This window comes from Biomphalaria glabrata, chromosome 4 (genome assembly GCF_947242115.1).
Source record: "Biomphalaria glabrata chromosome 4, xgBioGlab47.1, whole genome shotgun sequence".
Classification (NCBI taxonomy): domain Eukaryota; kingdom Metazoa; phylum Mollusca; class Gastropoda; family Planorbidae; genus Biomphalaria; species Biomphalaria glabrata.
The window spans coordinates 6,985,924-7,012,140 of NC_074714.1; the positions used below are offsets into that span (position 1 = coordinate 6,985,924).

The 26,217-nt window shown below is 34.6% G+C and overlaps 1 protein-coding gene across 1 annotated transcript; it reads right to left on the reverse strand.

Moving 5' to 3' along the window:
* Positions 1-13,065: 13,065 nt before the first annotated feature.
* LOC129926044 (uncharacterized) lies at positions 13,066-16,435 on the reverse strand. The gene is made up of 2 exons (XM_056027899.1): positions 14,801-16,435; positions 13,066-14,643 (listed from the first exon to the last, which is right to left on the reverse strand). The coding sequence occupies exons 1-2, from the start codon at positions 15,855-15,857 to the stop codon at positions 13,703-13,705; spliced, it is 1,998 nt and encodes a 665-aa protein (XP_055883874.1). The 5' UTR covers positions 15,858-16,435; the 3' UTR covers positions 13,066-13,702.
* Positions 16,436-26,217: the final 9,782 nt, after the last annotated feature.

The following is a 26,217-nucleotide window of genomic DNA, read 5'->3' on the forward strand; positions in this document are numbered from 1 at the left end:
TTGACTTTATGTTATTCACTATGTTGTCGGCTTGATGTTGTTGACTTTATGTTATTCGCTTAAGATTCAAGAGGAATAAATCAACTTATGCCACATGTCCTTAAAAAATTCATTCTTTATCGAGAGGCTCGTACAAGAAACTGGCACCATAAAACACCCCTATAGAAAGAAAACTATGTGTAGAGCTGCCTGATTCGGACACCACAGTGTAGCTCATCTCGTATTGTGGTCTAGTCATCTGAACGCTCCAAGAAACTTATGTGAACGAGGAAGAAAAAGAACTCTCAAATACGATTTCTTTTCATTGTTCAAGATACCAAAGAAAATGATTAATTACTAATAGTTTATGAACTAATACATTAATGTGTTCTGTTGATTCTTTTGTTGTTAGGTAAAAGAAATGAATGGACGAAATTTCAGCTTAATCCGAGATAGGGTTTGAGAGAAATAACATGTGCAAAACTTTTTAATCATACAGACAGACAAAGTGAGGTGATATAAGCTTTGTAAAAATTTAAAAAATCGGAGCCGATACGATGCGTTGAAAAAAGAAAAGTATAGATATCATCATCTGCCCTAGAGTTCTAAAAGTCTGAAAAGGAAACTTTACTTTATAATAATTTACTGGTACGAAACTTGGGAAAACTAACCCGTTAGTAATAGCGGGTTATATTCTTGATTTGTTTTTTGTCAAGCCAGAGAGCAAGAATGAATCTATCAGTATGACAGGAGATTTATAGATTCAGGAAAAAGAAAACTAAACATTTTGCATAAATAATATAAAATATACAGCGAAATTACCTTGTTTACTGAATATAGTTAACCTTTTCTTTTTTTTTTTTTTACTATTAATAGTAAATAGCTTAAAACATGGTGTATTTTTTTAATGAAAAAACATCTCACATATTTAATTTAAAGAAAAAAAAAAAGTAACCGTGGCCCAGATAAAGATAAAGGCACATTCCTCATCCCATATGCTAGGACAAATTTATACAAATGCTCCTTCTTCCCTAGTGCTATTAGAGCATGGAATGGGTTACCTGAGCTAGCCAGAAAAACCAATGACTTGGCAGAATTTAAGTCATTGGTTAATATGCATGACTGAATGCATGACGCGTAGGACGTAATCATCTTCTTTTTTGAAGTAACGTCTGTATTATATAAGATAAGAAGATAAGATAAGATCGACAACACAAAACTAATTAGGCTTTTCCCATAACAGAGGCAGCTAAAAAGCCACAAAAAAGACCATACGAGTAATCTTTAAATGAGTGATCTATTTCCTTTTCTTAATCAGCCCCCCCCCCCTTTTTTTTTTCAAACACTGTAGCACCTAGAAGGTAAATGTGTCTGATGCATTTCCAGACACCGTAACAAACCACCCCGTTGCTGTCAATCAAAATTATGTCAATTTTTTTAACAAAGGCGGGTCAGCTTTTAGAGAAAGTGTGAGTTAGAGGCGGAGCATCAAGGAAAAATTGGCAGGCGTAATAGCCAATGAAAACAATATTAATATCACACGTGTACAGTTTATGTAAGTCTTTCTCTCTATAAATAAAACAATTCTTTGGCGTTTGTTTCATTCAACGTCTCATGCAATTAAAAGTTCCGAGTTTTTGCTTCGTTCCACATCGTTCAAACTTGTTGCTGCGATTTCTTATATTCTCAGAGAAGGTAAGTAAGCATGCACTTTTGTCTGCATTTCTTCAAAATGTTTCTTTCATTTTGGTTGCTTTGTGCGCTTGCTCAGCACAGCGTTACTGGACTCAATGTCTGCCAAGAAGCAGATTTACACATCATAATAACTGTGGATTGCAACTATCCACCCAATCATTGGGACATGATACCCAATATGCTAAATATGTTAGATGATAGGGCTACTGGAGAACCACTAACCACGATGATAGACTTGTCATCTTGGAGCAATGTAACTTTGAACAATTCCAGTGTTGAAAATGTCTATAAAATGTGCAACAATTTGAACAAATCAGAAGAAGAGCTTTCTAGCACTAACATACTTAAACTTCAGGAACTCATGAAGACAAACAACACTACAAAACATTTATACATCAACATTCTACAAGATTCAAAATACAGTTCCTGGGCATCGCTCATTGAAAACATTCATTTCAAATCTTATAACATGTTGAATATAATAATCTCTAAAACTGATCAAATACAATCATTCCAAACTGAGAAATCAATTTTTATTGCAAAAAATGACAAGTTAGAAAACAACAATCTTATAAGTTATTTGTTGTGCCAAAAATGTAAGAAAAACTGGTATCCGAAAATGGTAAATGGGATTATGAAGTCATGTTTCTTATTTGAAAGGAAAGAAGAACCAATGAACTGGTCACATGCTGCCAGGTACTGTGCTATGAAAAATTCACATTTAATAACTTTTGACAACTATTTAGATTATACCTTGACACAGAACATTACGCAAAAAATTATTAAAAAAATTTCTAAACCAAAAATCAATAAAAGTCCCATTATTATTTTCATTGGATTGCACACTCTACTTTCCAACAACCAATTGTTATGGGTTAACAACAGACCTGTCTCCTATTTTATTCACGATATCGTAAACTATTCATACTTAATCAAAGACAACTGCTTTCAGTGGAGATTTAACAAAAGTATTGATAGGAGTTATATTTTAGGATCACGATGTGATGTTACGAAAAATCTAAACAGCTTTTGTCAACAAGATTTAATATTGAAAGTAGAAAACATAACTATGAGTGAGCTGGAAAGATCGTCATCAAAGAGTTTGACAAAATGTTACACAAACATAACTGATTTCTTCTTGTCAAAATGTAGTTTAGATTTACAAAACCCCAAGTTCCATTGCTCAAGGATCAATATATTTATTTCCTTCCATCACGTATGTGATGGAGTCATGGACTGCAGTGGTGGCGAGGACGAGAACGTCTGTACTTTCGATGGAAACGTTTTAAATAAATGCATGCAAGACAAGCAGTTCGTCTGCTCGAGTCCCCAAACTAACGGACTCCAATGCTTGTCCAGAACAAGTGTTTGCAACAACATTCATGACTGCCTTGACTACAGCGACGAAGCCCACTGCAGCCCATGCACCGAGCACAGCTGTTCACCCACTGTTTGCATACCACGTCATTGGGTGTTCAGCTGTGATTTGGTGAACTCTAAGGATTTTTTGTCTTTTAGAAGTTTAGATATTACAAACAAATCCTTAGAAATAAGAAAAAAAAATGAGAATATTGTTTTCTGCAGAAAACACAACAAAACAAACAAATACGAACAAATACAAACACATACAAACACATACAATCAAAACTGGGCTCCTAGATGTATTTTTCTCAAATCCATTTATGGTAATCATCTTGGCTGCGCCGACTTGGGACACTTGAGTGATTGTCGCCTATTTGTTTGCCCAAGTGGTTACACAAAATGCTTTAATTCATACTGTCTGCCAGATAAATACGTTAACGACGGGGTTGAGGACTGTCCTTATGGTGAGGACGAGGGATACACATCAATGTTTTTGAAAAGGAATAATTATTACAAATGCTTTAGTAGTTCCATACAACTAAACCCCATCTATATTTGCGACGGGACAAAAGACTGCCCGAAAGGGGACGACGAACACGACTGTGATTACAAATGTCCAGCAGGTTTTATTTGTAGTGACGGGACAGTAACTGTCCAAGACAAAAATGCACGCCTTAATCTGTCTTCTCTTTCAAACGATGTTTTATTTCTCAATATTTCCGAGTTAAATTTAAAAGAGACCGAGACAAATTTTCATTTTCCTAATTTATTAGTGCTCATTGCTTCAAACTGTAAATTGAGGGACGTAAAAATTCAAAGCCGTGTCTTATTTGAACTAGATTTGACTTCAAATAAAATAGTTACATTGAAAGAAGGAGATACCATTTCAAGTTTTACAAATCTACGTACTTTAAATTTATCCTACAACACAGAACTTCGAACAATCTCTTCCACTTACTTTCACGTTTTCAAACAGCTTGTCTCCTTAGATCTCTCATCAACACAAATTAGCGACATCAATTTAAACAAAAATGATCAACTCATTTTTCTAAACCTTTCCAAAACAAATCTAAAGAGTCTACAGCTCTCCCCAAATGCCAAATATGAAACTATTGACATAAGCTATACAAGCGTTTCGGATACTAGTGCTATTGCGTCCATTGAATATATTTCCTCTAAAATGACATTTTTCGCTGATTTTAACTTATGCTGTCATTTTTCAAAAACAGAAACGTTAAAACGTCATAATTGTATTAATAGAGATTTGACTCCTTTGTCAAGTTGTGACAGTCTTTTAGGCGATGAATTTAAAAAAGTTCTTCTTTGGATTGTAGGGTGCATGTCATTAATAGGAAACATTATATCATTAATTTACACTTTTGTTTTTGATAGGATACATTTAAAAAATAATTTTATCAGTTTCGTAGTTTCATTAAATTTTTCAGATCTCATTATGGGAGTTTACTTATTAATAATCGCTTCTGTAGATGCGTCCCACGAAAATAGTTATTATAAATTTGATACAAAGTGGAGAGACAGCGGCTTATGCCATCTCGCCGGGATGTTAATCACTCTGTCTGTTCAGACCTCAACCTTCCTCATCTTCCTAATAACCCTAGAGAGATACATAAATTTAAAATACCCCCATGGGGAGTATACAATTTCTAGTAGTGTTAAGTACATTTTGATAGGTCTATCTTGGGGCTTGGGTTTTCTTTTGTCTGTGATTCCAATAATGATTCCAGAAATGAAGTTATATTCGTCCAATTCTATGTGCGTTGGTTTTCCTTTGAAGAAATTTATTGGGGCTAAGTGGGCGTACTCCTTGTCAGTTTATCTTGTTCTCAACTCAGTTCTATTTGTGATCATTACTTACGGACAGTTCGTGATTTTAAGATCGATTCTACTGCACAATGCTAGACGCTCTTCAGTCATAAGATCTTCTAATATAGCATTAGCATCCAGAATACTATTGGTAGTACTGTCTAATTTAGCTTGTTGGTTCCCAGTGTGTATTATTGGATTAATGACAGTCTTCACAGACTATGAAGTCACTAGAGAAACTTATTCTTGGATAGTTACGCTTGCACTACCGGTCAACTCAGCATTAAATCCTTTGTTATATACAGCGCCTCGAATTCACAGATCTTGGACAGTTAACAGACAAAGACGCAATTTACAAGTTGAAATTCCATTACGACAAATGAATTAAAAAATATCAGTTTCCATCTTCAAATCTAGTCTAATTTGCTTTTAAGAATTTGAAAAATAGTGTATAAACTGTTTAATTATCTACTTTTACCACTTTTTTTTAAGCAAATTTCCAACAATATATATTAAATTTGTATGACATTTCTCACTGATTCATGTATTGAGAAGACTTAAACTAGTAGAGGGCTTAGAATTCAATTTCGTACACAGGTTGCCTTTACCATCTAGGCGCTCGCTCGCTGTTTTGACCCTGATTCACGGGCTAAAAAAAAAGAAGAACAGGAATAGTTTTAAAAATAAGAAACATTTGAGTCAGAATAAATAATATAAAAGTCAGGGAACAAACCTGTTTTAAGCTATACTTGTATATTTGTAAACAAAAAAATTGTTCTCACTAAATAAGGACAGTCTTCACTAGGAGCCCAGACAATTTCGTTTCAGTAGACATGATGCACACATTTACACACACATATTCACATGAAAATGAACCATACTCCTATTACATTAGATTTCCTGTTAAGCAATAAACCATAGTCCTATTACATTAGATATCCTGTTAAGCAATAAACCATAGTCCTATTACATTAGATATCATGCTAAGCAATAAACCATAGTCCTATTACATTAGATATCCTGCTAAGCAATGAACCATAGTCCTATTACATTAGATATCCTGCTAAGCAATAAACCATAGTCCTATTACATTAGATATCCTGCTAAATAATGAACCATACTGATATTACATTAGATTTCCCGTTAAGCAATAAACCATAGTCCTATTACATGAGATATCCTGTTAAGCAATAAACCATAGTCCTATTACATTAGATATCCTGCTAAGCAATGAACCATAGTCCTATAACATTAGATATCCTGCTAAGCAATGAACCATAGTCCTATTACATTAGATATTCTTAAGCAATAAACCATAGTCCTATTACATTAGATATTCTTAAGCAATAAACCATAGTCCTATAACATTAGATATCCTGCTAATCAATGAACCATAGTCCTATTACATTAGATTTCCTGCTAAGCAATGAACCATAGTACTATTACATTAGATATCCTGCTAAGCAATAAACCATAGTCCTATTACATTAGATATCCTGTTAAGCAATAAACCATAGTCCTATTACATTAGATATCCTGTTAAGCAATAAACCATAGTCCTATTACATTAGATATCCTGTTAAGCAATAAACCCTAGTCCTATTACATTAGATATCCTGTTACATTAGATATCCTGCTAATCAATAAACCATAGTCCTATTACATTGAATATCCTGTTAAGCAATGAACCATAGTCCTATTACATTAGATATCCTGCTAAGCAATAAACCATAGTCCTATTACATTAGATATCCTGTTAAGCAATAAACCATAGTCCTATTACATTAGATATCCTGTTAAGCAACAAACCATAGTCCTATTACATTAGATATCCTGTTAAGCAATAGACCATAGTCCTATTACATTAGATATCCTGTTAAGCAATAAACCATAGTCCTATTACATTGAATATCCTGTTAAGCAATAAACCATAATCCTATTACATTAGATATCCTGTTAAGCAATAAACCATAGTCCTATTACATTAGATATCCTGTTGAGCAATAAACCATAGTCCTATTACATTGAATATCCTGTTAAGCTCAGAAACAAAATAATAAATTAAGATGCACATTGGGACATATTTTCTGTTGCATTTTTGATCATTAAAAGCATGTTAGAAGCAAAAAATATTGATGTTAACTACAAACTACTGTTTTTTTTCTACATTTGTTTATTCTGAACTATCTTTATTTTAAATTATTCTTAAAAGTTAGAAAAACAAATGTTTATCTAATTTTGGAAAGAAAGTGTATCATAAGAAATAAAACTCTAATCTACTAATGACTCTTAATTGTTTGCAAAGCCTATTTCAAAATAAAAAGAATTCAGAGTATTGATTTCAAGTAAAATATAAATGAAACGCATTGTTTATATTATTCTATAAAGCACAGAAGTTGTTTACTTGAATTATAATGTTGTGAATTTTCATTAGAATGACAACAAAAAATTCACACTTTTCCTTTCATACTGTTGTAAAATTGTCTATACGTTATTTTCTGTGTTTTGTCTGTCCAGGTAAGGCTGTTAATCAATTAATTTACAATGTTGTTTGTGCTCCTATAACTATTATTAATAATTATGATCTGTCTAATCCAAAAAAGATTGTACTTAATTAATTAATTTGCTTATTTTCCGAACCTTTTATTTTCTTTTCATCACTTCCAAAACATAACTGTAGGAAGCTCTTTTTGTTGGCTAAAGAGAAATCAATTATCTCCCCCCCCCCCGCTCACTGCAATCAAATATCTCTCCCCTGCTCAGTGAAATCAAATATCTCTCTGCTCGCGGTAACCTTGGTCGTGCGTTATGCGCCCTTGCCTGTTTTCGTTTGTCTCAATGGTCTTGGGTAAATACCCCGCCCGCTGCCGTCCCCCCGTTGTCCTGTGGGATGTTTGGACTTGGACGAAAATTACTTTAGACTATAACGAAACACCCGAAACATTAAAAAGTATAACCAAAATCTCTCTCTGCTCACTGTAACCAAATATCTTTCCCTGACCCACTCTTGACTCTAACTCATACAAACTATGACAATGTTCATGAACATATTTTTTTTTTTAGAAAACTTGGAATGAACGTTTAGTGGTGGGGGGAGAGAAGTATTTAGCAAGGCTTAATACACATGACAACCAATCGAACACCGAGATATATCGCACGCTTTTGTGCGCAATTTAAAAAAAAAAATTGTTTAAATATTTTTTTCCGCCATTTAAAATAAAACATGGTTTTCTGTTAATTTGTAATAACAGACTTTAGGTCAGAAGGAAGTAAAATGTCCAAACATTTTTTTTACTTTTATTTGATGTTTTTTATTTTCTTAGTTTTAAAAAGAAACTATCGAAATTTCACCCTGACAAAAATGTGTGGTTGATTCCATGTGTCATCGGGGCAAAACCCAGACAATAAAAGCTGGATTAAATAAACGATTTTTAAGAATTAAGGAAGAAAGCATTTTCTTCAAATTTCCCTTAGTCTGTTATACCGTTGGGGCACCACACAAAATAAGTTGACCGTCTTTCTCCATTCTTCTTTGTCTTTAGCCAAATAAACTGGTAATAACTCCTTATGCGCAGGTATAACCATTGACCGCCGGTGGTCGATTTTGATTTTCTTTTCGCCGTCTACGTCTGTCAGCAGCAGATTTTCTTTTTCAAACTCCGCGGCCTTGGTAAGTGACGTCCAGATGTCTCGTTCTGAAGCCGCCTGCTACCAGGTGCCCTCTTCTATGTCAGTTAAGGCAAGTTGGCACCTAATCTGGTCTTAATTACATCAATAAATATAAGAGAGACAATTTACTATGGTACTAACATGAGTACCACAACAAACACTTAATAATAAGAAGAATAATAATCTATACTATAAATCAGAAAGCAAGTCGTATGTATGTATATGTTACGAATAGAAATCAAAACCGTTTAACTTTTTGATAAAACTTAACATAAATGTTTCTTTGGTACTAACTGGAACCGTAACGTATGTATAGTAACTAATACAAACTTAAGACCCTCAAACAAAAAAAAAATTAGGAAACTCTATGAAGGTGTTACTATTTCATTGATCTAGGCCATGTTAACAGAGACAAGATCGAAAAGAAACTAGATCTAGATCTATTGATTTGATTATTTAATAATGAACCTTCAAGTTTGTGTTTTAAAAGCATTGTTACATAAATTTGTTCCTTGTATCTGCGAAATTAGACGTCTTGACGTACATTAAAATCCCATTTATTTAACAAATCGGGTTAAACCGTTTCAATTGTACATTATATCCTATTCATCTCGCGCTCTTTTTGTTTTTCATAGAAATGAATGTATCGGCTTAACGGGTAAACCCATTTTCGCAAAACTACTTTTATTTTCGTACCGAAGGAGAAAAACTTGAAAGGATCATTAGCTAAGTTTAACATACAACTAAATCCAATCTACTAGATTAGTAATACACAAACTAAGGCCCGCAGGCCGCGGGTAATTTCCGGCTAATTAACCATAAAATGCATAGACTATTAGAGCGATGAGATGATTTCATTTCATTGATCTGAACAAATTATTAATGTGAAAAATTAATTTCCTTTTCCATAATTTGACAGACTTTTAGGAGCATTATTAAATGAATTATTATAATTGTGAGACCGTGTCATATGGTAGGGCCACGTCATCTGTATTCCGTTAGACAGACAGACAAACAGACAAAGATATAAATAGACAGACAGACAGATATATATGCATAGGGTTATAGATACATAGATAGATTTATAGATACATAGATAGATTTATAAAAAAAATAATAGAGAGAGAAAGAGCAATGTTTTGCTTTACTTTGGAAACCTACAATCTATATTTTTCAAGTAATAACTTATCCGCATACAAACAAGTTCTTACTATACGCTGAAGAAACGTAATGTCAAATATAATTCAAATGTGAAGTTAATATATCTTAAAAATCAAAGTCACAGAAAATAGATAAACCAAGAAAGAAGTAAAACTTATCAGTTGTAATGAGTACTGATGATGGTATTGCAATCGACTATTCGTTCAAACTTTGGAATATATTTCCTAGGCTAATCGTAGCATTAGTTCACAAAATATCGACATTTAGCAAAACTTATTTCTGACTTAACCTTGCTTAAAGGCGTACTGGCCATCGATCTCGAGAATATGGTTAAGGTTTATTGGGGTTATGGTTAGAACTATGAAAATGTCACCTGCCCACTAAAAAGGTTTGGGGTGTTAAATAGATGTTTGAATAATCTCTAAGTGTGTAGAATTATGAAAACACTTGTATTTTGCAACCAAGCTCTTAAGTATCCCTATTCTAAGACTACAGTGTATTCGTCTTAAATACCATTTGACCAAGAGGTATGGATGAGTAAGATCTATGCATAGTAAAAAAAAAACAATAACACATTCTTTATTTTCTTGTCAATGCCTATTATAGAACAAAAGGCGTGGAGATTGCATTAGTGATAAATAAAGTTATAAACAGCTTCTCGTAAATGTTGAATAACTATTAAAATGTTTCTAGTTGTTTATATCTTATAAAAGTTAATCTTCAAGTAGAGTTCTCATATGATATGTCATAGTATAATAGACCAACGTGTTGACAGTAAAACAAAACAAAAGTCATAAGCTTTTCATACTCAATCAATAAAAAGTGCTTTCAATGGAATATCAGTGTAACTCGTTTCGATAAAAGTGAAATTGTAGGATCAATTTGTGTTGTTACGAAAAGTTGATAAAGCTTACGTCAGCAAGATATAGTATTGGAAGTATAAAACATAACTATGAGTGGATTGTAAGATCGTCATCTAAGAGTTTGACAAAATGTTTCCCTAACATAACTGAGTCATTCTCGCAAAAATATAGTTTAGATTCAAAAAAACAATTTCCATTGCTCATCATCAAATAAATTTATATCCTTCCATCACGTATGTGATGTAGTCATGGACTGCAGTGGTGACGAGGACGAGAACGTCTGTACATTTGATGAATACGTTTTAAAAAAATGCTTTCAAGACAAGCATTTCGTCTGCTCGAGCCCCCAAGCTAACAGACTCCAAAGCTTGTAAGAACAAGTGCTTGCATAAACATTCATGACTTCCTTGACTAAAGCGACGAGGCCCACTGCAGGCTATGCACCGAGCACAGCTTTTCAACCAATGTTTGCATACCACGTCACTAATTGTTTCGCTTTTCTTCGGTAAAATGTAAGGATTTTTTGTCTTATAGAAAACAAATTACAAGTTTAGATATTAAAATCAAATCCTTAGAAATAACAAAAAAATTGAGCATATTGTTTTCTGCAGAAAACGCAACAAAACAAACACATACAAACATATACAATCAAAACTGGGCTCCTAGATGTACTTATATTAAATCTGTACACGATATTCATCTTGGCTGCGCCGACTTGAAACACATAAGTGAATGTCGTCAATTTGTTTGCCCGAGAGATTTCACAAAATGTTTTAATAGTTTTTGCTTACCAAATAAATACGTTAACGACGGGGTAAACGACTGTCCATAATCTTAGGACAAGTGATACACATCAATGATTTTGAAAAGAAATCATTTTACAGATGCTTTAGTAGTTCCATGCAAATGAACCCTATCTATATTTGCGACGAGACAAAAGACAATTTGATAGACCAACGTGTTGTCATAAAAAAAAAATCATAAGCTATTCATACTCAATAAATGAAAAAAGCTTTCAAAAGAAAGTTAATGTAACTTGTTTCGATAAACGTGGAATTGTAGGATCAAATTGTGTTGTTACGAATAGTTGATACAGCTTATGTCAGCAAGATTTAGTATTGGAAGTAGAAAATAGAACTATGGGTGAGATTGTAAGATCTTCATCTAAGAGTTTGACAAATTGTTACACAAAAATAACTGAGTTCCTCATGCCAAAATGTAGTTTAGATTAAAAAATCTTTAAGTTCGATTACTCATCGTCAAATAAATTTATATCCTTCCATCAAGTATGTGATGGAGTCATGGACTGCAGTAGTGACGACGTCGAGGACGTCTGTACATTCGATGAATACGTTTTAAATAAATGCTTTCAAGACAAGCATTTCGTCTGCTCGAGTCCTAAAGATAACGGACTTCAAAGCTTGTAAAAACAAGTGCTTGCATAAACATTCATGACTGCCTTGACTAAAGTGACGAGGCTAATTGTAGGCTATGCATCGAGCACAGCTTTTTAACCAATGTTTGCATACCACGTCTCTAATTTTTACGCTTATATTTGGTAAAATGTAAGGATTTTTTGTCTTATAGAAAACAAATTACAAGTTTAGATCTAAAAATCAAATCTTTGTAAATAATAAAAACAATTGAGCATATTGTTTTCTGCAGAATACGCAACAAAACAAACACAAACAATCAAAACTGCGCTCCTAGACGTACTTATCTTAAATCTGTACACGGTATTCATCTTGGCTGCGCCGACTTGGAACACTTAAGTGAATGTCGCCAATTTTTTGCCCGAGTGGTTTCACTAAATGTTTTAATACTTTTTGACTACCAGATAAATACCTTAACGATGGGGTAAAGGACTGTCCTTAATCTTAGGAAAAGGGATACACATCAATGATTTTGAAAAGAAATCATTTTACAGATGCTTTAGTAGTTCCATGCAAATGAACCCTATCTATATTTGCGACGGGACAAAAGACGGTTTGATAGACCAACGTGTTGTCATAAAAAAAAATAAAAAAATATTCAAACTTAATAAATAAAAAAAAACTTTCAATGGAAAGTTAATGTAACTTGTTTCGATAAACGTGGAATTGTAGGATCAAATTGTGTTGTTACGAATAGTTGATACAGCTTATGTCAGCAAGATTTAGTATTGGAAGTAGAAAATAGAACTATGGGTGAGATTGTAAGATCTTCATCTAAGAGTTTGACAAATTGTTACATAAAAATAACTGAGTTCCTCTTGTCAAAATGTAGTTTAGATAAAAAAATCTTTAAGTTCGATTACTCATCGTCAAATAAATTTATATCCTTCCATCAAGTATGTGATGGAGTCATGGACTGCAGTAGTGACGACGTCGAGAACGTCTGTACATTCGATGAATACGTTTTAAGGGGAGGTATCCCTGAAAATCTTATTTTTCTTATTTCTGAAGCTAGGCCTTTGAAATTTGTTATGGTAACATATAATGATATTCTAAAATAAATAATGCTAAAAAAAAAGTTGTTTGAATGATGGTTGCCATGGTAACGGCGGCCATATTGTTTATTGTATACAAATTAAAACTCTGAATTTTGTAAAAACTATTGATCAAAATTACATGAAATTGAATTTAAAGATAAGAGAAAAGGATCCTCTAAATTGGTACAACGTCAGAATTAAAGATTTAAGTATGTTTTTTTTTTTACAAATTTTTGAATTTTTAGTTATATTTTAGGCATAAAAAACAGGATAAATATTAATTAAAATTACTTTAAAAAAAAAAGTAAATAAAAGTTTGAAAAAAACTCATTGTACGAGTAAAGTAAATGATGTCCTTAAGAAGTGTTTCAAATTTCATTGAAATCTATCAAGTAGTTTAGGAGAAATTCCTAGTAAGGCATAATGATATGTGCAAAAAGTAACATTTTGAGAAAAATGAGTTTAAAGTATAGATTTGAAAACTTAGAAAAAAGCATTAAAAAGTTTCACAAAAATTCATTATACAAGTAAGGTATATCATGTCTAGAACAAGTGTTTCAAATTTCATTAAAATCAAACAATTAGTTTAGGAGAAATCATGTGTACAGCTAAATGACCTACGTGAAATTTATATTTGTTGATTTCTGAAAAAAGAAGAAAAAAGCAGAAAAAAAAACAGCTAAAACTGTCCTGCTTCATAAGTAGGTCCCTCTGCATCTCTTAACTCAAGTTCCCTTCCAGCTTTTGCATCTTTCCTCATCTGGAGTCGTCTCATGACCACTTTACTTTTTTTATACGCCGACCCACTTAATCGTTGATTCTGTCGACTCAAACCAAGACGATGGGCATGAAACGTGTTTTTGCAGAACAGAATATTTTTCATTATTTTTGAAGCAGCAAATCCAAAGTTAAAGTCATAAATAGAGGATATCACTGAAAATGTTACCTTGTTCCAAGAAGAAAATTTCTTTTTATCACAAGTACTCCAAATCTTGGAATGCAAAGACTCGTTGGCGTTTTGGGTAGCACCTAGCAAACAACGTTGTAAGAGGGCTGGCTGGGAGAGGCGTTTATATATTGGTTTTAAGTGGTCAGCTAGTAGCTTATAATTTAGAGGAGTGCAGAGAAGCTTGCTATGTGGACCAGGAGTCTCATTTTTAGCAACAGCAGCATTGTAGAAGCACCACGAGCCAGATCCAGTTGGACACAATTGATGTTTCGGTGATTTGTCAGTTGACAAGCAATGATAAAGAGATGCCATTATAGCTTTCTGCATATCAGAAACATTTTTATGCTTTCTAATGGCTCTAGAGTAATAAAGTGTTAACTTTTTTATAGTGTTTTGAGTTAGTTTACCATGCCCTTTGCCTCCAAGAGAAGTACCTTTTTTGCTACAATCAGCAACTAAATTTCGAAGTGCAGATCCCATCCTTTTACCAACATGGTTGACACATTCTTCTTTTACTATGGGAATGTCACCATAAGGTTTAAGTTCAGTTACTCTTTTGAAAGATTTAGCATCTCCATCAGATAACATTGATGTGTAGCGAAGCTTAAATTTTGTAACTGACCTCAGCCATAATACCTCTGCGGCATGTGTTTCCATCATAGCTGATGAACCTGTAAATATAAAGAAAATCAAACAGTTTAGAAACTTGTTAATATTATTTAGTGAATCTACAAAAAAAGCAAAGCTAATAAAAATTTAGCGAAGAGAATTTAAAAACTATACACAAAGACTTGATAGAAGTGTAAATTATATTTAATAGACCCTCACCTGTGTAGTTGATTTCACAAAAAGGCTTGTGTGTTTCAAACCATTCTGAATACTGTGATGGGGATTTTTCTTTAATCTTTCTGCCAGTGGTTTGACAGACCAAACAAAATGTTGAAACTATGTGGAAATCCAAAACATATCCTGTTAACACATCAACAACACATCCAATTCCAATATGTGAAGTGTGTCCTCTGGTTAGCCACGAGCCATCATATGAGACATCAATATCAATGATATCTTCTTCGTTTATAGAAACTCCACTTTCCTCCGCATGCTTTCGACGAATAAGGTCAACAGTTTTAAGTTCTAGGGCCTGTCGGATATCATCACCTTTATTGTAAATTAGTTTAGTAATATTTAGAAAGTTTTTTTTACACATTCCAGGTATGTCTAAATGTTCACACAGTTTGTTAAATGTGTAGGAACCTAATCCACATAAAATTGATGATAGAACTGCAGAATTGTTAACAGAATATCTTTTATTTTCTTTAGAATAACCTGATGTATGGTTGCTACTTACAACTGTCCTGCATGTTTCACAGTTAATGCTAAGTTTAACAGACAGGCCTTTGCGACATTTTTCATCAGAATTTAATTTTAATGAAGACTTTTTGCAGCCAGGACAAAGTAAAGGCTGTATAAGGGCCTGAAGTTGGTCAAATTCAACTATTGTTCTGTTAGTGTGTGGAGTGGTGGATATTAAATTATCAACATCTAATTTGGGAATGTCAATAATTTTACTTTTACTCCTGGTATTGAGATCTAAATGAAGTTTACTAGACTTAGATCTAGATGCCAATGCCTCACTTTTATTGGCTTCGGTAGACACATTCTCAATTTCAACTGCTGCCGTAATATTATGTCCAGAAGATGAATCAGATCTAGATCTAGTAGGGCTAGGTGTTGATGAAGATATAGATCTAGAACTTGTTGTGGAAGTACTAGATTTATCTAGATCGACTAGAGTCTTAGATTTACCAGTAACTCTTTCTAGATCTAATTTGCGACTCATTCGAGCTTGCTTCAATTGAGCTAGCCTTTTGTTGAGTCTAGCCATTTATAAAAAACAAGGTGAAGCAGATCTAGAATATTTGATGAATAAAAAAAGAAATATATATACTGTAACTGTTGAATAAATAAGAAAATGCACACATGAACAGAAAAGAAAGTCAACGTGTAGACTTCGCCATTGAAATAAAGTCTATTATCGATAGTCGGAAATAACAAAAGTAGTTACGGGGATTCCGACCACGGGGGCAAAATCAACCAATGGCGTTTCTTTATTTATTAGCAAGGCTAAAAATAATCTAATTTGCTTCAAAAGTTGACCGAAGATTTCCGATCATTACCGAAATTGAATGAAACATAGAGCGAAAACGAGGCGTCTTTATAAAACTAGAGATCGTGAGGAAAAAAACCATACCAAACATCGATAGTCAAACAATGATTTGCTTATAATAGAGATGGCGTAACCAAGGGCCATTTTTGTACTTTTCAAGAAATTTTATAAAAATTTTGTCTCATAGGCCTTACAAAAACAACATAAAACATGTTTTAGACACAGATTTAAGCAATAAAAATGATTGTAATGTAATGAAAAATGGTTGATCTACTTAATTATGTTATTAGTTAAAAATCAATATCCTAGACCTAAAACTCGATTTTCTCTAGGGATACCTCCCCTTAAAGAAATGCTTTCAAGACAAGCATTTCGTCTGCTCGAGTCCTAAAGATAACGGACTTCAAAGCTTGTAAAAACAAGTGCTTGCATAAACATTCATGACTGCCTTGACTAAAGTGACGAGGCTAATTGTAGGCTATGCATCGAGCACAGCTTTTTAACCAATGTTTGCATACCACGTCTCTAATTTTTCCGCTTATATTTGGTAAAATGTAAGGATTTTTTGTCTTATAGAAAACAAATTACAAGTTTAGATCTAAAAATCAAATCTTTGTAAATAATAAAAACAATTGAGCATATTGTTTTCTGCAGAATACGCAACAAAACAAACACAAACAATCAAAACTGCGCTCCTAGACGTACTTATCTTAAATCTGTACACGGTATTCATCTTGGCTGCGCCGACTTGGAACACTTAAGTGAATGTCGCCAATTTTTTGCCCGAGTGGTTTCACTAAATGTTTTAATACTTTTTGATTACCAGATAAATACCTTAACGATGGGGTAAAGGACTGTCCTTAATCTTAGGAAAAGGGATACACATCAATGATTTTGAAAAGAAATCATTTTACAGATGCTTTAGTAGTTCCATGCAAATGAACCCTATCTATATTTGCGACGGGACAAAAGACGGTTTGATAGACCAACGTGTTTTCATAAAAAAAAATCATAAGCTATTCATACTCAATAAATGAAGAAAGCTTTCAATGGAAAGTTAATGTAACTCGTTTCGATAAAAGTGAAATTGTAGGATCAAATTGTGTTGTTACGAATAGTTGATACAGCTTATGTCAGCAAGATTTAGTATTGGAAGTAGAAAATAGAACTATATGTGAGATTGTAAGATCTTCATCTAAGAGTTTGACAAACTGTTATAAAAAAATAACTAAGTTCCTCATGCCAAAATGTAGTTTAGATTAAAAAATCTTTAAGTTCGATTACTCATCGTCAAATAAATTTATATCCTTCCATCAAGTATGTGATGGAGTCATGGACTGCAGTAGTGACGACGTCGAGAACGTCTGTACATTCGATGAATACGTTTTAAATAAATGCTTTCAAGACAAGCATTTCGTCTGCTCGAGTCCTAAAGATAACGGACTTCAATGCTTGTAAAAACAAGTGCTTGCATAAACATTCATGACTGCCTTGACTAAAGTGACGAGGCTAATTGTAGGCTATGCATCGAGCACAGCTTTTTAACCAATGTTTGCATACCACGTCTCTAATTTTTCCGCTTATATTTGGTAAAATGTAAGGATTTTTTGTCTTATAGAAAACAAATTACAAGTTTTGATATGAAAATCAAATCTTTGGAAATAACAAAAATAATTGAGCTTATTGTTTTCTGCAGAAAACGCAACAAAACAAACACATACAATCAAAACTGGGCTCCTAGATGTACTTATATTTAAATCTGTACACGGTATTCAACTTGGCTGCACAGACTTGGAACACTTAAGTGAATGTCGCCAATTTGTTTGCCCGAGTGGTTTCACTAAATGTTTTAATACTTTTTGCCTACCAGATATATACCTTAACGATGGGGTAAAGGACTGTCCTTAATATTAGGAAAAGGGATACACATCAATGATTTTGAAAAGAAATCATTTTACAGATGTTTTAGTAGTTCCATGCAAATGAACCCTATCTATATTTGCAACGGGACAAAAGACAATTTGATAGACCAACGTGTTGTCATAAAAAAAAATAAAAAAATATTCAAACTTAATAAATAAAAAAAAACTTTCAATGGAAAGTTGGTGTAACTTGTTTCGATAAACGTGGAATTGTAGGATCAAATTGTGTTGTTACGAATAGTTGATACAGCTTATGTCAGCAAGATTTAGTATTGGAAGTAGAAAATAGAACTATGGGTGAGATTGTAAGATCTTCATCTAAGAGTTTGACAAATTGTTACACAAAAATAACTGAGTTCCTCTTGCCAAAATGTAGTTTAGATTAAAAAATCTTTAAGTTCGATTACTCATCGTCAAATAAATTTATATCCTTCCATCAAGTATGTGATGGAGTCATGGACTGCAGTAGTTACGACGTCGAGAACGTCTGTACATTCGATGAATACGTTTTAAATAAATGCTTTCAAGACAAGCATTTCGTCTGCTCGAGTCCTAAAGATAACGGACTTCAAAGCTTGTAAAAACAAGTGCTTGCATAAACATTCATGACTGCCTTGACGAAAGTGACGAGGCTAATTGTAGGCTATGCATCGAGCACAGCTTTTTAACCAATGTTTGCATACCACGTCACTAATTTTTCCGCTTATATTTGGTAAAATGTAAGGATTTTTGTCTTATAGAAAACAAATTATAAGTTTAGATATAAAAATCAAATCTTTGTAAATAACAAAAACAATTGAGCATATTGTTTTCTGCAGAAAACGTAACAAAACAAAAACAAACAATCAAAACTGCGCTCCTAGACGTACTTATCTTAAATCTGTACACGGTATTCATCTTGGCTGCGCCGACTTGGAACACTTAAGTGAATGTCGCCAATTTGTTTGCCCGAGTGGTTTCACTAAATGTTTTAATACTTTTTGCCTACCAGATAAATACCTTAACGATGGGGTAAAGGACTGTCCTTAATCTTAGGAAAAGGGATACACATCAATGATTTTGAAAAGAAATCATTTTACAGATGCTTTAGTAGTTCCATGCAAATGAACCCTATCTATATTTGCGACGGGACAAAAGACGGTTCGATAGACCAACGTGTTGTCATAAAAAAAAATCATAAGCTATTTATACTCAATAAATGAAGAAAGCTTTCAATGGAAAGTTAATGTAACTCGTTTCGATAAAAGTGAAATTGTAGGATCAAATTGTGTTGTTACGAATAGTTAATACAGCTTATGTCAGCAAGATTTAGTATTGGAAGTAGAAAATAGAACTATGGGTGAGATTGTAAGATCTTTATCTAAGAGTTTGACAAATTGTTACAAAAAAATAACTGAGTTCCTCATGCCAAAATGTATTTTAGATTAAAAAATCTTTAAGTTCGATTACTCATCGTCAAATAAATTTATATCCTTCCATCAAGTATGTGATGGAGTCATGGACTGCAGTAGTGACGACGTCGAGGACGTCTGTACATTCGATGAATACGTTTTAAATAAATGCTTTCAAGACAAGCATTTCGTCTGCTCGAGTCCTAAAGATAACGGACTTCAAAGCTTGTAAAAACAAGTGCTTGCATAAACATTCATGACTGCCTTGACTAAAGCGACGAGGCCCATTGTAGGCTATGCATCGAGCACAGCTTTTTAACCAATGTTTGCATACCACGTCTCAATTTTTACGCTTCTATTTGGTAAAATGTAAGGATTTTTTGTCTTATAGAAAACAAATTACAAGTTTTGATATTAAAATCAAATCTTTGGAAATAACAAAAACTATTGAGAATATTGTTTTCTGCAGAAAACGCAACAAAACAAACAAATACGAACAAATACAAACACATACAATCAAAACTTGGCTCCTAGATGTATTTATCTTAAATCTGTACACGGTATTTATCTTGGCTGCGCCGACTTGGAACACTTAAGTGAATGTCGCCAATTTGTTTGCCCGAGTGGTTTCACAAAATGTTTAATACTTTTTGCCTACCAGATAAATACGTTAACGACGGAGTAAAGGACTGTCCTTTATCTTAGGACAAGGGATACACATCAATGTTTTTGAAAAGAAATACATTTTACAGATGCTTTAGTAGTTCCATAGAAATGAACCCTATCTATATTTTCGACGGCAAAAAGACTGCCCGAAAGGGGACGGCGAACACGACTGTGATAACAAATGTCTGGCAGGTTTTATTTGTCTTGACGGGACAGTAACTGTCCAAGACAAAAGTGCACGCCTTAATCGTCTTCTCTTTCGAACAATGTTTTATTTCTCAATATTTCCTTGTTAAATTTATCAGAGACCGAGACTAGTTTTCATTTTCCTAATTTATTAGTGCTTATTGCTTCCAGAAAAAGATTAAAGAACGCAAGTAAAGTTAAAGTTCAAACCCGTGTTATATATGAACTAGATTTGAGTCAAAATGAAATATTTTTACCTTAAAGGAAGGCAATTTTATTTCGAACTTTACAAATCTACGTATTTTAAATGTATCCTACAACACAGAACTTCAAACAGTCTCTACCATGGTAAAGTATCAGTTTCCTTTTCAGACCTTACGATCTGTAGGGCAGATGATGTAAAGGTTATCTATTTATTGGTCCACGGTTAACGATGGCGTCATGTAACCATCACAACGACCAACCGCCTTTACTTTTCCCCAACAAACGACAGGCACCCATTAGAATTTGGTGGACTCAGTGCGAATTTAATTAAGATCCGAAATTAAACATCTCAGTCTTCACCAGGATTCTAACCTGGGACCCCTCGGATCGCAAACCAAGCCCTTTACCACTCAGCAATCGCGTCTCCCACGTCAATATGATAGTTACACTAATTCATGGGATGTAAGAAGTTTATCCAAAACCAACTTCTGAAGATCCCACAGCATTGATGAGACACCAAGCTGAAGTACTGAATCTAGATGTTCATCTGTGAGGCGATTAGGCCACATTGATTTCGCCCCTTTCCCCTGCTAAATGAAGAGTTACAATTTCGTTTAGAAGGCGCGTATGTCAGCGTGATTCAATTTTTAGCCACAGAGGTTCCTTTTCACGTAACACGTTTTCTAATAACTCGTTGCCAGTTCCCTCATCCAGCCATACTTCTGGTGGTATCAGAAGTCACTCACACTAATTTCTCCCAAAGGAAAAAAGCCTTCTTCTCCATGATGTCGGAAACTTCTTTGAACAGGCCTTTGCCAGTGGTGGTCCCAATGCATGTTCCTCGTAGCAGATCTATTTTCTGTGATTTAAAAATTGCCTTTCGTACAACGAACAAGTAGCAAGAGTTGAACGCTGTCAGATATGTCGGCGCTAATGGTAAACATTTCCAGCACTTCTGCTCTATCGCTCAGTTTCTAATAGATTTTTAATTGTCATGCGAAAAAGAGTGGAGGCTTCAACTGCATTCTTATTTTCAAGACACATTTCTTCCATTGGCTTATTTTCGTGCTCCATAAAAAGGCAAAGGTCTGTCCCCTTTTCTGGTAGTTTCTACATTCAGAGTCCACTTTTCGTTTCGTTGACTCTCCCATTTCATTGATGCACAAATATCAAATGTTACGGTACCATTCGCGGGGAATCAAAAGAAGACGACCCAAAATGATCTTGCTAAGTTTTTCCGAAAATTAATAATAACTGTCAAATCATTTCACTGAAACTAAGTTTTTACTTTTTCTGCCTAAGAAAATATTGCAAAATCTTTGATTAATTTTGGTCAAGGTAAGGACAGTTCGTTCGGTTCGGTTCGTACCGTTTTAAAGTTCGGGTTCGGTTCGGTCGTAAGTAAGGTTCGAGTTCGGTTCGCTTCCTATCTCTAATATAAATATTCAACATTTTATTATTAGTTATAAAGTTATAGGCCTACAGTTTTTGTTAAATTGTTTTTTTCGCACTCCCATCTAACCGTCAGATTATGGATAAATGTGGGAACATCTGAAAAAGAGAAAGCATGGGCGTAGCCAGGATTTTTTTTCGGGGGGGGGGGGTTTAGGGGGGGAATGTTTTCTCCCCCCCCCCCGCCCCCCCCCCCCTCGCGAAAAAAAATATTTGTATATATGTATGTGTGTGTGTGTTTATAATCTTTATTACATTCTGACCCTTCATTCTTTTGGAACACGTTTTTTGTGCCCTAGAATAGGTTCTTCCTGGAGTTAGTGAAAAAATTGTTGACTCCCCTCCATTGCCAGCAAGGGGCTCTGGGGGAGCTCTTGGAGCTCACCCTAGAGCGGGGCGGAGCCCCGCCGCCAAGCACTATTTCTGACATAGAATGTCAACAAAATGCATATTCTGAGGTATCTACAGTGCATTTTCCTGCTATTAAAAAGTCTTATTTCAAAAATTTATGTGCTATTTTTACTGACTAAGACCCTGCCGCGCCGTTAGGCGCATTTGCCGTCAAGCTGTTTCCACAAAAATCTGTCACTGGTAATTTCTGAAGCCTCTTCCCACCTGCTCCGAGGACCTCCATGAATGTGTGGCGCCAAGTTGTACTAGGATGTCATCGCAACTCTTATTATGCGTAATTTATTTTGTCGGAGAACATGTCCCGCAAATCTCATGTGACGCTCTGTCACAATTTTACTAAGGGGTCGACTCCCAGTTCGGCATAGGATTTCCTTTATTTAGACCCGATCTCAATAACTAACTCCTAAAATCTGTCTTAGCCATCTTTGTAGAGCCACATTTAGTGTTTTTCAATTTCGGCAGATGACTATTCACTGCACTTTATTAATGGAGCCCCGCAACTGGTAGAAATGTAACCTCTCTTGGATACGCTCTTGGAATTGGGTGACTGTAGTTTGCATTAGATTTTATATCGAAAAGGGAAGTTTTATCGTCAAAATCATCTGTTAGAGGTTTTAAACTAAAAATCTCAGGACTTTGTTGTAGTTTTTTAAATTCAAAACCCCAATTTAGCTACGATCATAGAATTTGGTAATTGTAGTTTGCTTTAGAGTAATATTGAAGATAGAGGTTTTCCACCTCAAAACGCTCTGTAGGGGGCTTTTAAACTCAAAACCATCTGGAGGAAAGAAGTTTAAACTCAAAACCCCCAATTCGCTTGGCTACGCTCAAATAATTTTAGTGTGTAATTTGCTTTTTTTTTTATATTGAAGAGGTATTTTTTAGCATCAAACCCTTGTGAAGGGGGATATGAACTCAAAACCCCTTTTGGCAACGCTCATAGCATTTTGAGTGCGTAATTTGCTTTTTTTTTTTACATTGATGATGTATTTTTTAACTTCCAACCCCGCTGGCGGGGGGTTTAAACTCAAAACCCATATGGCTACGCTCTTAGATTTTAGAGTGTGTAATTTGCTTTTTTTTTTTTATTGAAGATGTAGTTTTTAGCTTCAAACTCCACTGGAGGGGAGTTTAAACTTAAAACTGAGTCAAAACCCATTTAGCTACGCTCATAACATTTTGAGTGCATAATTTGCTTTTTTTCCATATTGAAGAGGGGGTCTATCGTAAATTTTGGAGGGGTTTTAAAATCAAAATCTTCCTTAACTGTGCACTTGGAATTTGTGGATTATCGTTTGCATTTTTTGTGTGTTTTGTTTTATAGAAGAGGGGGATTTAACTGCAAAAACCCCTGGTAGGTGGGTTTCAAACTCAAAACCCCCTGGTAGGGGGTTTTAAACTCAAAACCCCCTTGTAGGGGTTTTAAACTCTAAACCCCCTGGTAGTGGTTTTAAACTCAAAACCCCTTTAGCTGTGCTGGGGCAAGTGATGGTTTAGTATTAAAATCTCACCTAAAATTAACAAAATCAAAGCAAAAAAACATGTCACTAAAGTCCGTCTTCCCCCCCCCCCCCCCGTGGTAGGGGGTTTCAAACTCAAAACCCCCTGTTAGGGGGTTTCAAACTCAAAACCCCATGGTAGGGGTTTTAAACTCAAAACCCCTTTGGCTGCGCTGGGGCAAGTGATGGTTTAGTATTAAAATCTTACCTAAAATAAAGAAAAATCCCAAAAAAAAAACCCTGGCTACGCCCATGAGAGAAAGAGTGTCATTGGAATAGTGCAAATAAACTAAGACGTGATGACGTAAGAGAGGCCGTTCCACGTAGGGCAAAAGTACGCAAATATGCTCCTGGATATTTAAATTGTACGTCTACTGAACATTAGCAACAGTGACCAACCACAATGTGCTATGTTTCAATGCGTTACGGAACGAAAGTTTGAGACCTGTTAAACTAAAGCGTCATCTAGTAGCATATCATAATGAACTAAAATACAAACCCGTAGATTTGTTTAAACGTCAGTTTATATAACAGGTATGCAAATCAGCAGAAAATTATTAGTAATGCGACAACAGTGAATGAAAATACTCTTAATGCTTCATATAGTATAGCATCGCGGATAGCACAGAAAAAAAAAGCACAAAAAAGATTGATTATTCCAGAGGCTTTAGAAATATGCAATATGGGCAGACAAATCAGGCTGTGTAAGGGGTCCTCTAAGATCGTATGGCTAGCAAAAGGGTCTCTGAACTGAAAAAGTTTGAGAACTTCTGGTCTACACCTTTACTAATAGTTTACACTGGTCTACAGGTACACCATTAATAAGTTAATAGTATGGTTTACAGTAGTCTGTAGGTACACCGTTACTGACATTGACCCAATTTGTTTCCAGTGCACACGAGTCACGTGTATTATATTATTGGGTTGATCTAAAGATTTCATTCACGTTGCATATATCACATGTATCTTAATCTAGAGATGTCACAATTTCGCCTGTGACATTACAATGCAACTAACGGCATTAACAAAATTTACGTGCCGATTTTGTGAATCTAGCTAACCTTTCGACAGAAGGAATATAAGATTCGTGTAAAAACAAAGTAATTAAAAACTATGATGATGATGGCATGGTAGTGACATACAATAGAAATGTTTTTAAATGTTATAATTAAATTGCTGTTACACAATATTTATGGTAAGCAGCATATTTTTAAATCAGTTTGGCTTATAAGTTACTTATCCCTTTGTCATGTACTCATTTGACTTGGGGAAGAAGCTTATGTACGTTGTAAGTCTGTAAGGATAGACTTACCTAAATGCAACACAATCTGTAGCGTTGGGGAACCTAGCCAGACTTACTTAAATGCAACACAATCGGAAGCGTTGGGGAACCTAGCCAGACTTACCTAAATGCAACACAATCTGTAGCGTTGGGGAACCTAGCCAGACTTACTTAAATGCAACACAATCGGTAGCGTTGGGGAACCTAGCCAGACTTACCTAAATGCAACACAATCTGTAGCGTTGGGGAACCTAGCCAGACTTACCTAAATGCAACACAATCTGTTGCGTTGGGGAACCTAGCCAGACTTACCTAAATGCAACACAATCTGTAGCGTTGGGGAACCTAGCCAGACTTACCTAAATGCAACACAATCTGTAGCGCTTGGGAACCTAGAAATATTTTTCCCTAAAATATGAAAGGCTCCAACAAGGGCCCCATAACTCAAATAGCTTGCTTCACTGTCGATAAGAACATTTTACAAGAAACTTAGTAAGAATAAGTTATAAAGCGATTTTCTTATGCCTTAAGAATGTTAATGTATAAGATATTTTAAAATTCTCCTTGAGTTAACATACTTTCCATTATCAAGTTTTATGATTTACTAGTTTAGTAATGTTAAATAATGTCAATATCATGTAGGCCTTATAATATTTTCAATTCAAACAAATTATTGTTAAGCTTGCACTATAAATTCTATGTACACATTGAGATTGCATACATAACAGCCTATCTAAAAGGGCCTACGATACGCTATCTAAACCCACAAAACCATGCGTTCAGTTTTCGATGCATTATGATTCAGATCATGCGGTCTATAGGGCAGATGATGTTAAGGTCATCTGTTTTTTCCCCAACGGTTAACGAGCAGTTGTCATGCGGCCTTTACTTTTCCAACTAAAGCCAGGTACTCATTAGAGTTGAATAGACTCAGGGGCGCCCTAAAAATCCCAAAATTAAAAATCCCAGTCTTCACCGAGATTCGAACCCAGGACCCGAAGTTCGTAAGTCAAGCGCTTAACCACTCAGCCACCGCGCCTCCCTTACATTAGATATACAGTAGGA

Bases quoted from the DNA above. Each gene is read 5' to 3' on its own strand.
- LOC129926044 (XM_056027899.1), bottom strand. From the start codon at position 15,857: ATGGCTAGACTCAACAAAAGGCTAGCTCAATTGAAGCAAGCTCGAATG. The intron at 14,644-14,800 runs GTGAGGGTCTAT...TTATATTTACAG, and splicing joins TTGTGAAATCAACTACACAG to GTTCATCAGCTATGATGGAA.